Consider the following 15351-nt stretch of genomic DNA (forward strand, 5'->3'; position numbering starts at 1 on the left):
CTCATTTTACTGGACATGCAAAGCTTTTTAGCGAGGTCTCAAAGTCTCCTCTGCCTGGCTTAGGACAAGCAGGAACCAGGCCTCATTTGCTAGGCACACTGTGTGAAGGCTGCTCAAACATGTCCTGATTGATTTGTTACTTGAGAGTGTGAAAGTTACCAATATCAAAGTCATTTATGTCTAACACTAACAAAATATAGAAGGCTATAAAGGAGGGACATCCACACACTATGCTTATACCCTGCTCCCACCACTGCAAACCTCCCCCAGTCCCCAAAAAAGAGGAAATATTTTGCAGACCACATCTGTGGCACAAGTCACACAAAGGAACAGCCAACCACACAAGGACAATTAGCCTCTTAAGTAAGAACTCTGGTCTGGCGTACCATCTCCACTAATGAATGATGTCAACTTCTGTGTTCAGCCCCTGTAATCAATCTTCTTATTTCCAAACAACTTACCTGAACATCTCTTTCATCTTTTAAAAGCATCACTTTGTTCCAGCCTCCTTTGGCTGTGCCTAGCAATGCATCTCTAATTGTTCCTAGCACATGCATGCCAGGGTTCAAATCCCACCACTATTCCCACATAAACATCCTTGGAAGGCCAGTGCCTCTGACTTTTGTTGTAGGGTTCAAATAGTAATTAGACTCAGTTCTATTTGGGCAAGTGTATTTGGTTTTTGCAACATTCTCAAAAGAGCATCTTCAGTGTTGTCCTTAATTCCCATCCTGGAAAAACAGAAAAGGTACCCTGTGACTCAGTGCTTTCCAAGCTGGTCTCCACCTTAGAAGCAGGGGAGGGAGATGAGCAAATCCTTAACACATTGCAAGGTCACAGTCCCTGTCAGTGGGAAAAGAGCAGTTGGTAGCTTTTGTTTTGCTTTGGACATCAATCGTTTGTGAAACACCAGGGAGGCCCAAAGTGCAGAATAGGAACCACCACCCGACATTATCCCCAGACTACAGTGAGCTACTCAAGATGTCATTCCCAAAGAGACCCTCTTTACCTTGCTGGAAGCAATGAGTTTTCTTTGCTTGCTCCTGAAAATACAAATAAAATTAACATTTGGTTTATTCAGTCCCTTCCCTCCAAATGTGACCCTTTTATTCTACAGCCTGAATTCACAGTGGAACACCAACAGCCAATCTGGTCACCAAACACTGTGACGAAGACACAGATTCCTCTCATTTAGACATCACCATCCCAAGTGATAACAGATATACTCCAGGTCTGGGTTCAATGCCAAGGCAATAGACCGTTGTCCTCACAAACTCGTAAACCGCGTGTGGGATTTTACATGTGTTATCTAGAATCATAAGGAAAAGGAATGTTAATATCCCATGTATTCCCTTCAATAGTGATTAAATAAACTCAGTGGTAATATATAGACCTTAACTCTTCCCAAGGTACTCATCTTTATTAGGGTCGTTCACAAATGTCCACTCACTGTCTCAGCAGGGACAGAGCAAAGCAGGGACACAGTCACAGGAGCCTAACAGCGGGAACATACTACCTTTGGCTCTTCAGGCAGTACTGCTGCACACCATCTACAAGTCAGGCATGCCTGATGCATGCTCAAAATGGAATAATCTTTCAACCTTCCTGCAACCGGCAAATACTCCCTGCTGTGGGTTACCTTTCCCTGTTTTCAGAGGTTGGGGTTCTTTAGTGGGAACCATGTGACCGAGGGCCAAGCAGCTTTTGAGGGGCACCAGCCCCCAACGTCGCTCTGTGGCGCTCTCTCTTGGCACTTTCCCCTAGATGCCTTAGCTCTTGCACCTACCCAAGAGCTAACTGTGAAATTAGTACTAATTGTGAAATTCTAAGGTTCTCCAAAGATGTTTTAAACTTGTTTTGTCTGATCAAATACATGTTTGAAGAATGTGTTTACATTGAGAGGCATGAAAGTGCACTGCAGAATGGTCCAGATGTGTACAGTGAATGTGGTGTCACAACCACTCCCCTCCAAGATGATATACACTAGACTAACAAAAGCTAACGTGTCCCACAGCAAAAGCTTAGGATGTGCACAGAGTGGCTGCCATTCATTCTATAAGCAAAACACAAGCCAAAGCCAGCTCCACAGCCACAGACCTTCCCAGCAGGGCTCCTTCTGGCAAACCTGGGGAGGGGTATTGCTGAATCAGAAGGAGGTGATCCTGTGATGCTGTAGAAGGTCCTATACCCAAGTAGAAGAGAAAGTTCTAGCCATGACATTATTTATTTAGTATTTGAAACATGGTGTACATTTATGAATTTGTATAAACATTTAGTACATCTGAAATCCACAACTGGTAAACAATCTGTGCTTGCTTTTGTGTACAAGTTTGGAGTTTACATCTGGAGATGTTGCTGTGATGGAAATCCAGCCTGTGGATCTAGCCAAATTGCCTCAGAACACCTGGGACAGGTGACACCTGACCCAGAAAAGGTATCACACGTTAGGACTAACAAACCAGATGGCAGGAACACAAGAGAGACACAGCCAACACAATGAAGGAATCGTATGTGGGAGACCGCTGGAGGTCCACGGCTCATGGAGCAGGCAGCCTGAGCCATGTGGGGACACCCGGAGGAGTCCTCGCTTCCAGCACCCTTGGGTGTTAATGTCCAGTCTCCCCCTTTTCCGTGCAGAAGGGGCTGCAGCCAACAATGGCTTGCTCTCTGCTCCGTACACTTCTCAGGATCTCCTATGAGTGTCACAGCTGCAACTCAGAGGTGCCAGCCAGACCCAGGGCTCTAGCCTCTTCTGGAGTCAGGCCACTCTTCAAGGTCCTTCGCACTGTAATGCATCCATGGGTCAAAGGGAAGAGAAGAAAAAGTTTATTAGCACAAGGCATGCAGCATTCAAGACACCAGACCCACTTTCTCCCGGCTGCTGCAGCTGATAAGCCCTTAGGTTCTGACTACAGGGCAGGAAGAATCTTGGGTTACAACAGACTGATTTTAGAACTTGAAGAGTCAAGAGGAATGAATGAGAGGTGTGCACGTGTGTGTGTGTGTGTAGAGGGAAGACTTACAAAGAAGGGTGAGGCTTACAAAGAAGGGTGAGCCTCCCCATGAGGCTTCTAAAGAATAGGGGGGATAAATGGCCAGGTGCAAGTGGCATGTAGAAATCTCATCTTCCCAGCTAAGGAGTGATCAGAGCAAGAAACGGAACCATGGGGCCCAGGACGATGTGACCCCCATGACACACATGGAGTAGGATAACTAGAGCCCAGCAAGAGGTCCAGCAGAATCCAACAACACTACGGACCTGCAATCAGAGCAACAACAGGGATGCATGTGAAAGCCCACGGCCTTCCCAACCAGGGGCCATGGTCAGGATGAGCCTCTCCAAATGCATAGGTGTTAGTCTCAACTCATTAAAGGCCCTCTGGGACAATGATCTAAACAATAGTGACTCCTTGTGGAATTCATGCCAAGGAACAAAGGGTGGTGTTGCTGGGTGGACTGGGTGTATGACCTCAGAATGTTGCCCTCAAGGAAGGCCAACAACCAACTTCCGCAGGGTAATACCAACAACTAGAACACTCCTATGTAACTATGTAAGAGGGGCTTGTGTTTACCTTGGCATGTTAGTTTTTTCCTTCCCACTGCTTAGAACTGATCGGTTTTGATGACAAAAGAAAAGTGACATAAGAATGAAGATGGCAGGTCCTTTCACTTGAAAGGGCAACTGATTGCATTTCCCTGAGTTTGCTCATTGTGTTTGGCCTACTCTGTTTTTTCCAAGGGCCTACAGAGCTTGAAATATTTATTCCAATTTTAGAACAAGTTTGTTATGAAACTTCCTTCCACTCTAAATCCCAAATCAGAGACCCTGGGATACAGAAAAAGTAAAGCTTGCTCCCAGCATCTTTCCAGACACAGTACTTCTCATCCACCATCCCCCATCATACCCACTCATGCCAAGGCCAGGACATTATCTCTGTAATATACACCTTATAGTTAGGACTCCTCATCATCCCCAGGATAAAAGCTCATTCTGATGTGGACAAGAGATCTGTCCTTCCAGTAGAATGAACAGGGGCTATCATCTATTAATAAATGACTTGATTTCTGCACCCTGAGAAATCAGTGCCTTGAATAGGGGTTGACATGTAATCCACCATTTAGTCAAGCAACAAATAACTGATAATCTATTATCTACTTGCTACTTGTTGAATTCTTTGATTAGTAGAGGGTTAAGCTTGTGATTATAAAGTATTTTGAAAGTGTGTCATTGTATGAATTAAAAGGAGAAATGGTAGGAGGAGGGTAGAGGTCTAACAGGGACATTCTGCAAGAAGAAACGCTGAGGGAGGCAGACCACATCTAGATAAGGAGCTAGCTTTCATTCAGTTTTCAGAAAACCAGAAAGGGCTAAGGATGCAATAGAACAAGAGACCTCGCCAAGAGGGGGACTGCAGGAGGTGGAATTGCACAAGCCAGACTCCCAAGGCAGACACAACCCTTCCAGTAACTAGTGACATTTCTCTGTTAGTGTGTAGATGAGAAAGGGCCGGCTGGAGATCTGATGAGAACATCTGGGCACTTTCTACTCCCCGTCACCATCCCCCACTTGAACACTTTGGCGCCATCAAAGCTGAATCAAAGTTGCATTCCAGCCTTCCACAAGTGACTACCTTTCCTCTCCAAGCTGCTTAACAGAGAACAGACTGCAAATGTTTACCCCTATCTGCCTCATGGCTGTAGACTGTGTGGGTCATTCTGCTGGCACCAGCAATGACTTTTGTGTCCCAGGCCCTTGTGGCAGGTTTTAGACTGCAGTGACAGCAAGGGACACAAACATGCAGCACAAGGAGCTGTTTCTGGAATCAAGGTAACATCTTACGATGTTTTTCTCTCCTTTTCCTCCCTTAGTAATAAAAACCAAGTGAATTCTACAAAGTACTATCAGGTGGTTCTGTGGCAAGAGGTATCAAATTTGAACAATGATGCCATTGGCTACCACTGCCAAGAATCTACCTGGCTTCTGTAATCTGGAAATGCTCTGAAATGGGTACTGTTAGCACTTCATCAAGAAGTAAGCCAATGGTGGCACACAGAGATCAAGGCAGGGGCCCAAGGATTTGAGCCAGAAGGTTCAACATAGCTGCGCCCTGATGAAGCCAGACAAGACACTCTTATGTTTCTCATACTGATAAGAGATCCAGCTTCATGTCCACATGAGAGAAACCCATTTGTGTTCCTTCTCTTTTGTATCAAAGATAGGTCTTTGATTTTGTGTCTGTACATAATGCTAAACATTGTGTGTTGGTTTAAGCCCTAAAATGTTTCCAGAATGTGTCATTGGCTCTACTGTCACTCAGAACTGCCCCTGGCGCCATCTCTGCTGATGGGAGCCAGAACAGCAGGTCTAAGTCATGCCCCTTTGGACTTCAATATAGGAGAATTGGTTTAGGATGAGTAGTTCCTTATGATTTCATGTGAGATTTCCTGCGGGCTTTTTGTTTTGCTTTGCTTAGATCAATTTCAATTATTTAGCCATCTGAGTTCTTTTCTGCCTCCATCTTTCATTCACATAAAATCCTATCAAACACAGAGGTTTCCCAAATCAGTGGGCATTCTATAAATAACTGGCCAGTGCTTTGCAAAAGTGTAAGAGACACAAAGTGTTCTCCCCGGGCCACAGAGATGGTGGCTAGATGTACTGTGGGACCCTGGGGAACAGGGAGGACATTCATCAGAAAACCAGTGAAATATGAAGAAAGCCCAGCATTTGGGCTAGTTCTTCTGTTCCTACATTAGCTTATTAATTTGGATAAGTTGTTCTACAGAAAGTTGAGTAAAGAGCACAACTTTTCTGTAAGTCTAAATTCTTTAAAAAGTAAAAAAAAGAAAAAAGCCTGAGGAAAAACATTGGGCACAGCAGGTGAAGCTGCCACGTGGGACTCTGGCATCCCATTTCATCATTGATTTGAGCCCCAGATGCACCACTTTCAACGCAGCTACCTGCTAATGTTGCTGGGTTGGCAGCAAATGATGATTCAGGTGTTTGGGATCCACATATGAGACCTGCATAGAGCTCAAGGCTCCAGCTTCAGCCTGACCCAGCTCCTGCTGTTGTGACCATCTGGGGAGCAGGCCAGCAGATGAAGATCTCTCTGTTGCTCTTTCAAATAAATACACAAATCTTTAATAAATAAATGCTCTGTTTATCCCCCTATTCCATGTCCTGTGCATAGGGGCAGGTGCCCTCAGCTGTTCAAGAGGAGTTGTCAGTCCATCCTTAATGACTAGTGACACTCTCACTGAAGAGACAATACACATATATAAGTCCTGGGTCAACAACAGCGGAGATTCCTAATCCTGACTAACTTACATTCAACAAGTGTGAACAATGTATACAAGTGAGCAAATGTGCCTGGGGAGGCCCAGCACACTTCACTTTAACCCTGGTTGGGGTCAGACAGTAGCCAGGCCTGGGCCGCCAACTATTTGAGCGGGATGCAAAGAAAAGTCCTGACTTGTGTGATGATGGAGTTCAAATCCCTGAGTTCCTCCTGACCCACAGGAAGTTCCCTCTAGCTGAAACAGGTCTCAGAAATCCCCACCACATCGAGCACTTTGTGTAGTCAACAACCATTGGCCTGGCTGCAGTGGCCTTGGCTGCACACAGTCCTGCCCACAGTTCCTCCTGTTACTTGTGGCTACCTCAGCATCCAGGACTCCTTGAGAACTCTTTGGTACCTTGGCAGGAAATGAACAAGAAGCAATCAATGAAATGTAAAAATGAATACCTCCACAGTTTTTGTGTAGAGAAACAAAAGCAGGATGGCTCAGGAATCCATGGCCTTGGAATTTGCAGCATCATTGTATGTTGTGGGTGGGACAAAACTAACTGCTCTTTTCCCAGTTCCTCAGTCATCTGTCTAGGAAGTCACAACACTGAGAGCCAACTACAACCTTGGTGTGTACAGGAACAACCCCATTAAACTGGAGTCCCGGGGGTGTGGGGTGTCAAAACAGAGAGGTAAACACAGATATGGTCTCCTTACTGCAGGGAGTAAGGGGAGGTGGAGTTGGGAGTGAAGTGGTTGATGGTATCAGGTGACAAATGCAGCCCCTAAGCTTTGACAGGCAGCTTCAAACTCTCAGGAGCACTAGAGCTCTTGGGCAGCTGAGCAACAGAACCTGGAAGGGAAATGGACAGGTAGTTGTTACAGGTGCCTCACAGAGCCCTCCCACCTATTCTGGGAGACGGGCACTCCTGTCCACACTGAGGCTGAGTGAGGGCAAGTAACTTAGGTGAAACACAGTCTCCACTTGTTGTATGCATGTGTGAATTCCTGAATGAGGAAATGGAGTCCGCTGATCTTGGCAGTAAAGATGAAGTCCTATCCTATCCCGTTGCAAGGTTTTGGTACTGCCAGAGAACCCTTAAATGAGCGCTTGTCTTGGGCTCACTACAACTCATGGAGACAGGAAGGACACTCAGATTGTTTTTGTAGATCCTGCCCCCTTTTGAGGCTCCTCTGCAAGCCAAGTGGTGCCCAGCTCACGCATAGACATGGTGGAGGATTTCAGAGCCAGCATTTGCAGTATGTCAGTTCTCTCACTTGGGAGAGTGGCTTGACCAAAAACAAAGCAGGTGTAGCACCTGCAGTGCAGTGTACACTGCCCTGCTTCCAGCTCTCTAACTCCAAAGCTTCTACTTTAGCCCTCATGTTCTGCTTTTTTTTTAAACCACATCAAGTCCTGCTCTCTTGCCTGGGCCAGCCCTGGAACAGAGTACAATCCTCTAACATATAGGGATATTCCACATAGGTTGACTCACAGTGTTTGGGGTTTCTCTCAAACATGCTCTGTTTATCCCCCTATTCCATGTCCTGTGCATAGGGGCAGGTGCCCTCAGCTGTTCAAGAGGAGTTGTCAGTCCATCCTTAATGACTAGTGACACTCTCACTGAAGAGACAAAGTCTGAGAAACTCTAGTCCTCTGATTTAACTTCTTACTTTATGGAAACCAAGAAAGTTAGTTGTCACTTGCCCTTCAAATAGTCTGTTGAAGTTCACAAGAGAGACACACATAGTGAGGAGGGGGGTCGAGGTGTGAGGGGACAGGAGTCAGGTTTATAATCAGAGTTCGGACCTTCTTTTCCACAACACCTTGGAATTGGTTTTCTGGTTCTTCCCACTAAAAACCTGCCCCAGTAGGAGTGACCATACTTAGGTTCTCAACCAGTGAAGGCATTGGTCTATTATTTGCATGTCTTATCAAAGTGATGACATTTTTATAAAACCATAGCCCTGAGCCCTAAACTTCATGACCATGTGACAGATGGGGTCCGAAACCCTCCTTTAGGGGTAATTCAACAACAACAAATTAGTTCCCTAACTGTACTAACCAGGACAGGGTCTGGACTCTGCTAGGAAAAGAGAAAAGACTGGGAATTCTTAATACCAGGCTGTTTTTTTTTTTTTGGATAGGTTAGCTGGAAGCCACAAGCTGGCACCCAGCTGGGCAAACCTACTCCCAGAGTTGGATCCAAGAGAAAAAGGAGCAAGGCAGGTGCATGGGAATTGTCCTCTGCTCCCCAACCTGGTCCTGTCCTACAGACTCAAAACAGGAAAGACTCCTCCAACACCATCAAGTTCCATCAATTTCTAGAAAAGGCCAGGAGGATGGTCATCCCTGGGACTGAACACATCAATCAGTGAAAAAGAAACTGAAGCCAGAAACAGGCCAAGCACTCCAAGAACACTCTCCCCTGGACACAGCCACTGGCTGACTGGAGAGCACTGGCTGGAATCTGGGAGTCGCACCAGGTGAGCTGGAGCGACCATTTCACAGGGTATACCATGAATATGTTCGTGAATCATCCAGACAGCACCTAACATTTACTTAATGAGATTCAGATTGGTAGCAGCAGGAAAAATAGCAGACCTCGCATGGGAACCCCCAAATGGGCTCAGCTGCCTTTGACATACCCAGTTGACTTTCTATTTCAGGCTGGGAAGGCCTACATCAGCATCAAACATGAAGGCAAACATTTAATTATCTCTGAAGAACCTCAGGTGGCCCACTGGCCATGAACTTGAGGTTATAGGACAGACTGTTTAGTCTCCTATAATAGTTGGCCACTTAGTGTCTTTAGCAAAATGAGTTACAGCTCAAGTATGTTGGTTTATTCATTATCTACTTTCCTCATCGCAACCATTGAACAATCGAACAAAATATAGCCTTGTCTAAGGTTGAAGCCCAAAACACTAGGACACACACAGATTTTGCAGAGTATTGTTTTTCTTATTCCTTTAACCTCTTGTGAAAAAGCTGGAATTTATCATTCCATTATTAGAAAAGTGAAAGCCTAACCTACCCCATCTTAAATTTCTGTTGATACTGCCATTATTAATAAATGAAACCCATTACAGAGAAACACTCATATACATGCTGTGCAGTGTTTCTAAGAGTAACTGTCATGGGAAAAGATTTTTTATTTGGCCAAATAAAAAATATATGGCTGTTTTGCATCAAATTGGAATGGAAACAATACCACAGGAAATCATTTTAGGTCAACCACAAAAACAGATAAAATCTCTCTCTGGCCAGATTGGAGAGGAAAATTAATTCTAATCGTGCCATTGTTTCCAGCAACACTTTGTGTCTTTCTAAAAATCTGGTTCTCTCCAGACCAGAGGGTTAGGCCAAGGCAGGCATGTGAGCCCAAAGGAACACATGCCCTTGGCCTCTAGGGACTGGCTAGGCCAACGTCTTGAGCTGTCTGTTTTTCTGAGATCCCTGCTGACCCAAAACAGCCTTCCTTTTGTGGGGAATTTCCTGTGCTGGCAGTCTTTCTGCACCTGCTTCCTAAGCCCACCCCACCACAGGTCTTTCCACATCCTTCCCCATGATTCTTGCATTGCAGTCAGGTCCAGAGCTAACTGGTAATGGCTCCTGTGATTTGATTACCAGTAATTAACTGGAAGGTAAGAAGGGGAAACTACTGAATATAATCTACCCACGACCTCAAAAAGTGCTGGGCCAGTTTCGTTTAAAAAACTATTTGCAACATAAATGATAACACATCATTGTAGCAAAGAAAAACCACTCCTGACTTATTTAATGTGCATCTGCTAGCAAGGAACTGTGGAATGGGCTAGTCCTGGGCTTCCTCATTTACTCTCTCTGCTTATGGAAACTCTGGCTATTGTCAGGAGCCATAGTGGATGTTTTGGCTTTTCAAGCTGAACAGGAGCAAAGTAGGGGTCTGTGGTCACGCCAGGGCTCTGGTAGAAGGCGACCTCAATGGGTCTGCAGTGTCAGCCAGCAGAAACAGTTTCTGAGGCTTTATATGCATGGGCACTTATAACCCTTTGTTTTAAGTCTGAAAGAGGCATATCTAACAAGTAGATTAAATACAAGAGGTCCCAATGGAGAGAGTCATTAGAGGACCCAGAAAAGTTCTACTGCTAACTAAATCCAGAGGTTTCCCATTGATAGGTCAATAGAAATTGACAGGAGGAGTCTCAAAATTAGGTGGGTGTTAACACCTGACCAGCTGTATGTGAGGCCCAGGCCTATGTATCTTTTTACGTGGGGTACTGGAAGAGACATCATAAGGGCGGTGTGAGACATCATGTTGACTGCCATTTCCCAGTTGGACTGAGGGGAGAGCTGGTCTGAACAGGAAGCCAGTACAGAACAGGCAGTGTCTTGAGGTGGAAATACACAGCTTTACCTGTGATGCCATTGACCCTAGGTCATCCCCTCCATAGCAATGGATGCTTTAGAAGCTGGGCAGAGTGATGGGTTTTTAGTTTGTGGTCTACCATGGCTCCAAACCAGCAGTCCTTCGATTCCCAGGGCAGTTCTGTTTGTAGCAGCCTAGCTCTTGCCAAAACTGACAGGGTTCTTTTAAAGCCACTTCTGTCACAGACAGCTGTTTGTCCTGGTTTCCCACATAGCAGGTGCTATTTGAGGGTGGACTGGTCTTGCAAGTTCCATCCGGCTATTTGAGCAGATATCTGTGTAAAGCCACATTAATGGGCCACTTGCTCCCTAACTTGCTCTTCTCCCTCCCGGTCTCTGATAAAGTGGATCACAAAGGCAGTTTATAACATATCAGCCAAGGGGTTGGTTAGATCTATCCCTAAATCTTTAATAGAATGAACTAGAAATCTGTAGTCACAGGTACATTCTGACAGTTTTCTTCCTGTCACAGAAGGTAATGCTGTAAGGAGATTATCAGGCTAACTGGTCTTTTATATGTAGCCAGGGATTATTTGTTTTGCCTTTTCATACCCTGTTTACTTCACTAGTCAATCTTTTATCCAAGTCTTCCTAGGCCAATGCAAGCTTCTGCCCACTAATGTTTCGGCCTAAACCTCCCTCGGTGCCTCCTGACTCAGCTCAAAGCAGCCAGAGACAAACATTGCCTGCCAATACCATAAAGCAAAAGGCTGGGATAAGCCGCTGTCTTCCCCCATGCTGAAGATGTATAAAAGCCCAGTGCTGTATACCCTGGGTGGCCATTTTCTTCACGTGGTCACCACCCACCCCCACCATCTAAAAGTGGTCCCAGACCATCTCCCTCCAAGGAGCAATCTGTCAGACTGCCTCTCCTAATAAAATTCTTTGCCTGAACTAAAAGCCTCTCTCACTCTCTCCCAAGCACTTCTAAACCCAATACTCATACACAAGTCCTACACAAGAGAAGAGATGTAGGGACAGACATGTGGCACAGCAAGCAGTTAAGACACCTCTACATTCCACAGTAAAGTACCTGACTTACAGTTCAGGCCTTGCTTCTGATTCCAGCTTCCTAACATAGCCTGGGAGGCAGCAGATGATGGCTCAAGTATTTAGGAACCTATCTCCCATATGTCTGCCTATCTATCTCTCCCTCTCTCTATCTCTCTCTCTCCCTTTCAAACAAATATATTAAACTTTAGGGAAACAAAAAACAAGAACAGATAAAAATAACAAGAGGTTCAGCCTTTCCTCTGTACAGAGAAATATAAACTAAAACCATAAAGAAATACTATTTCACACCCTTCAAATTGGTGAAAATGGAAGTGCTGTGTTGGCCTGGGTAAACTGAGATGCAGCACACTGTGTTACACCACTGGAGATGAACCGGGCTCTGCACCCGCAGCCAGAGAAGAGCTGGTCACCTGAGGACCCAAAGTACCACTCTCGGTCTTATGTGCCAAGGTGTCTCCATCTTATTACAATTGTGAATCATCTGAGGATTCTGGATTAATGCAGATACTGAATTGGTTGCTCTGGGGGCTCTGGGAATACCTATGCATCTGCATTTTTAATAAGCCTCCAGAAGATGATAACATTGCCAGAGACCCAACTGTGAGGAGCAAGCCCCAGCCACCATTTTTTTTTTCTGAGGCAAAGCTGGTGAAGACTCAAACCACCCTGAGGGACAAAGCAGTAAACTGAAGCTTGGGGGCTGAGCTTGCATCGGAAAACCCCCCAGGCAGCTGTCCTAGGATCCTTGGGGGTCATGTTCCTCCAGAGTCAACCCAGCACAACCCAAGGCAACATGACCCCCATGAGGCTGGCAGGTAGCAGCAAGCAGCAGCCCAGACTAACTGGGGAAGCTTGATCACTTCTCCGCTTGGTAGGAGAAGGAAAAAAAAAATAGCACATCTAGGCTAACCACCACTGAACAAGCCTCTAATCCTGGTTTTCACCATCAGGGTATCTGTTGGCACCAGTGACCTCCTGCATGACACCAGCCTGCAGCCCAGGAAGTGGCTTGACAAAGGACAGAAACAGTTTCCAGTAGGCAACCTGGGCAGTGGGCATTCCTGAAACCACCATACCGCAGACATCTAAGGCCTTTCCAATCTTCCTGGAGACACAGTGTGAACACAAAGAGGGAGGCCTGGTCAGCAAGAGCAAATGGCTCAGTATACCTGACAGCTGTGACTCCTCTCCTCCACCATGGCCACCAGGGACGGGTATGACACACTGTTGAGTGCTGAGGGCACTGCAGACAGCCACTGACAATTTCACCTCAACTGGGCTCTGGGTCCCTGCCCTTACTGAGTCACCCAACACAGAAGGGCAGCTCCCGCCTTGAGTGCACTCACAAGACTTCCTGTTGGCCCGGGACCGTTTTCTCTCCCGAGGTACCACTCGCTGACTGGGCACCTGCGTGGCTGACTTGACGATGCGGTCCATGATCTCATCGGCCGCGTCATCTGTGACATTAGGAGAGTCATCGGTTCCCACAGTCCATGAGCTAGTTGACCCTGAAAAATCAAACATCTCTTGAGTGCAACATATGCAAAGAGAAGGATGCCCAAACGAAAACACAACATTGACTTCTTGAAGCTACCTGGCACTGTCAGCAACAGATGCCAGCAAAGAACAAAGGGAGAGCCTCAGAGTTAGTGACAGATCCTGTGTACCTGCTCCCCTCCCAGCTCTGCAGAACCCACCCTCAGAGCACTCAGTTTTGACACAGCTGTGTTTTCTCAACTGAGCTCTCCACCCTCTGTGTGATGTCTTCACCTGCCCCGGCCAGTGCTTACCAGGGGCAGATGGCACATGCTGCCTGCTGTAGCACCCATCACTGGCATTGCATGGTGCATACCCAGGGATGAAGAGACACCCACCAAGGAGTCATTGAATCCACTCTCCACAGTTGCTTCTATATGTCAGGAATGTCATCTACCCTCTCCTTCTAATTAAGTATCACAGCAATTAACAGGTTGTGCAGCCTTTTAAAAGTCTAACAGGATTATCTTCCTCAACTAGCAGAGGGAGTGCTGAGAAAACTCTTCTTTGGTACAATCACCTGCTTCCTAAGCAGAAAAATGTGTTGACCAAACTGCATGAAGACAGCCCAAGTCTGGCCTCAAGGCATCTGTCCTGTAACAGCCAGAAAATTTTGTGCCGCAAAGCACAGATTCCTGAGCCGTGGTAGAAAGCAATGCTCATCTGATAGCTCCAGTACCATGCCTTTGTGATAAGAACCTTGTAAAATTCTTACTGTCTCTGCTAGAGGCAAGTTGTCAGTTATGCTCATAACTGCTCATTTCCATTACCTGAACTTCATTTTGTAAAACTTTCACAACTTGAACCTTTCACGTTAGGGTTGTCAAGCCACTAACTGACCACGACACACAGGTACCCCCTGTCTAAGGTCCAGTGGAAGCTGGAAAAGAGTCAGCTTTTCTAAATTCAGGGAAGAAAATGCTAACAAGCATATTTTTAAAAATTGAATTTTTTCCCCTAGTAGTTTAAGTTTCAGGGCTTACAACGACCTGGGTGGCAATGACTGTATAAAGAAAAATAGATATTGTTGGAAATAGCCAGGAACAGTGTATCACAGCCCATGCATTTGGGTGCTTATGGTTAAAATCTTACTGCACAGTAGAGGTCCCAGCTTCTGCTAGAACACTCACATGACTGAAATACATTACAAACATTCACACTCCAAATTGCCAGGTGTTCCATCATGTATGTTACTCCTGCTGTGTGCCTGTGGGACAATGATGTTTTCAGCAAGAAGGGCTTCTGTTGCTGCTGCTGCTGTACTTTTATTTTAAATGGAATATATCTATAGCTTTGGCACACACAGAAACAAGCCAACTACAGTTTTTTTTTGAAATAATCAAGTAGCCTCGGTCTCCTTGTTTCATTCATGAAGTCAGGTTTTTTGCAGCACTGCAAACAATCTGCACAAAGTCCCATCAGTCATATTGGTTCATAATGTATTTTCAGAGCCTTGAGCCATGATGAGGGCAATGCCTTATCCTCCCTGTGAGAATGACCAGTAGTTACCACATCCCTAGGGCTTCTACTGATTGTGTAATGTGTCAACCGATGCATCAGACAGTTCTTGCCATGAATCTGTCAAGCTCAGTTCTGTGATGACGTCATTCCCTCCTGACCTCATTTCTGGTTCGGTTTTTTTCTCCCTTTGATTTCTGGTTTCTGTGCTGTCTTATTGCCATTTATTCCCGTCATGAATATACCCTTGGACCCTTTGTACCGGCGTGGAGCCACTGGAGGTACACTGTGCACAGCTCACCATATCCAGCAGGCCACTTGGCCCATCATGATTCTGCATGTGATGGTAAGACGTTGCCACATACAGAAATGCAGGAGAGGGAACAATGCATTCTAGAACAAAAGAGCATGATTTCACTTTACTTCATTTTTTATAAAAACACCATCAGTGTAATTTGGGAGAAAACACTAATTATTTTCTTTATAAAAATCTAGCCCAAAGGAATCATCTGCAAGGAAAATAATTATAAAACAAAATAGGTTAGGCTTGAATGTAAGTTTTTTTTTTAAGTTTGCCTTTATTTCTGAGAGTAATATCCCTGGAGGCAGAATTCTAGGTTAGAAGTTCATTCTTCTGGCATT

At 45.5% G+C, this 15351-nt stretch overlaps 1 protein-coding gene across 3 annotated transcripts in view; it reads right to left on the reverse strand.

Annotated features, from left to right (window-relative positions):
• Positions 1-2572: 2572 nt before the first annotated feature.
• FHOD3 (formin homology 2 domain containing 3) overlaps positions 2573-15351 on the reverse strand; it is a 434575-nt gene continuing 421796 nt past the window's right edge. For all 3 annotated transcript variants that reach the window (XM_058676902.1, XM_058676901.1, XM_058676900.1), the window contains 2 exons: positions 13062-13223; positions 2573-2785 (listed from right to left, as the gene is read on the reverse strand). In XM_058676902.1, the coding sequence (XP_058532885.1) occupies positions 2703-2785; positions 13062-13223 (245 nt within the window). In that variant the 3' untranslated portion in view covers positions 2573-2702. The remainder of the gene's footprint in view (positions 2786-13061; positions 13224-15351) is intronic.

This window comes from Ochotona princeps, chromosome 18 (genome assembly GCF_030435755.1).
Source record: "Ochotona princeps isolate mOchPri1 chromosome 18, mOchPri1.hap1, whole genome shotgun sequence".
Classification (NCBI taxonomy): Eukaryota; Metazoa; Chordata; class Mammalia; order Lagomorpha; family Ochotonidae; genus Ochotona; species Ochotona princeps.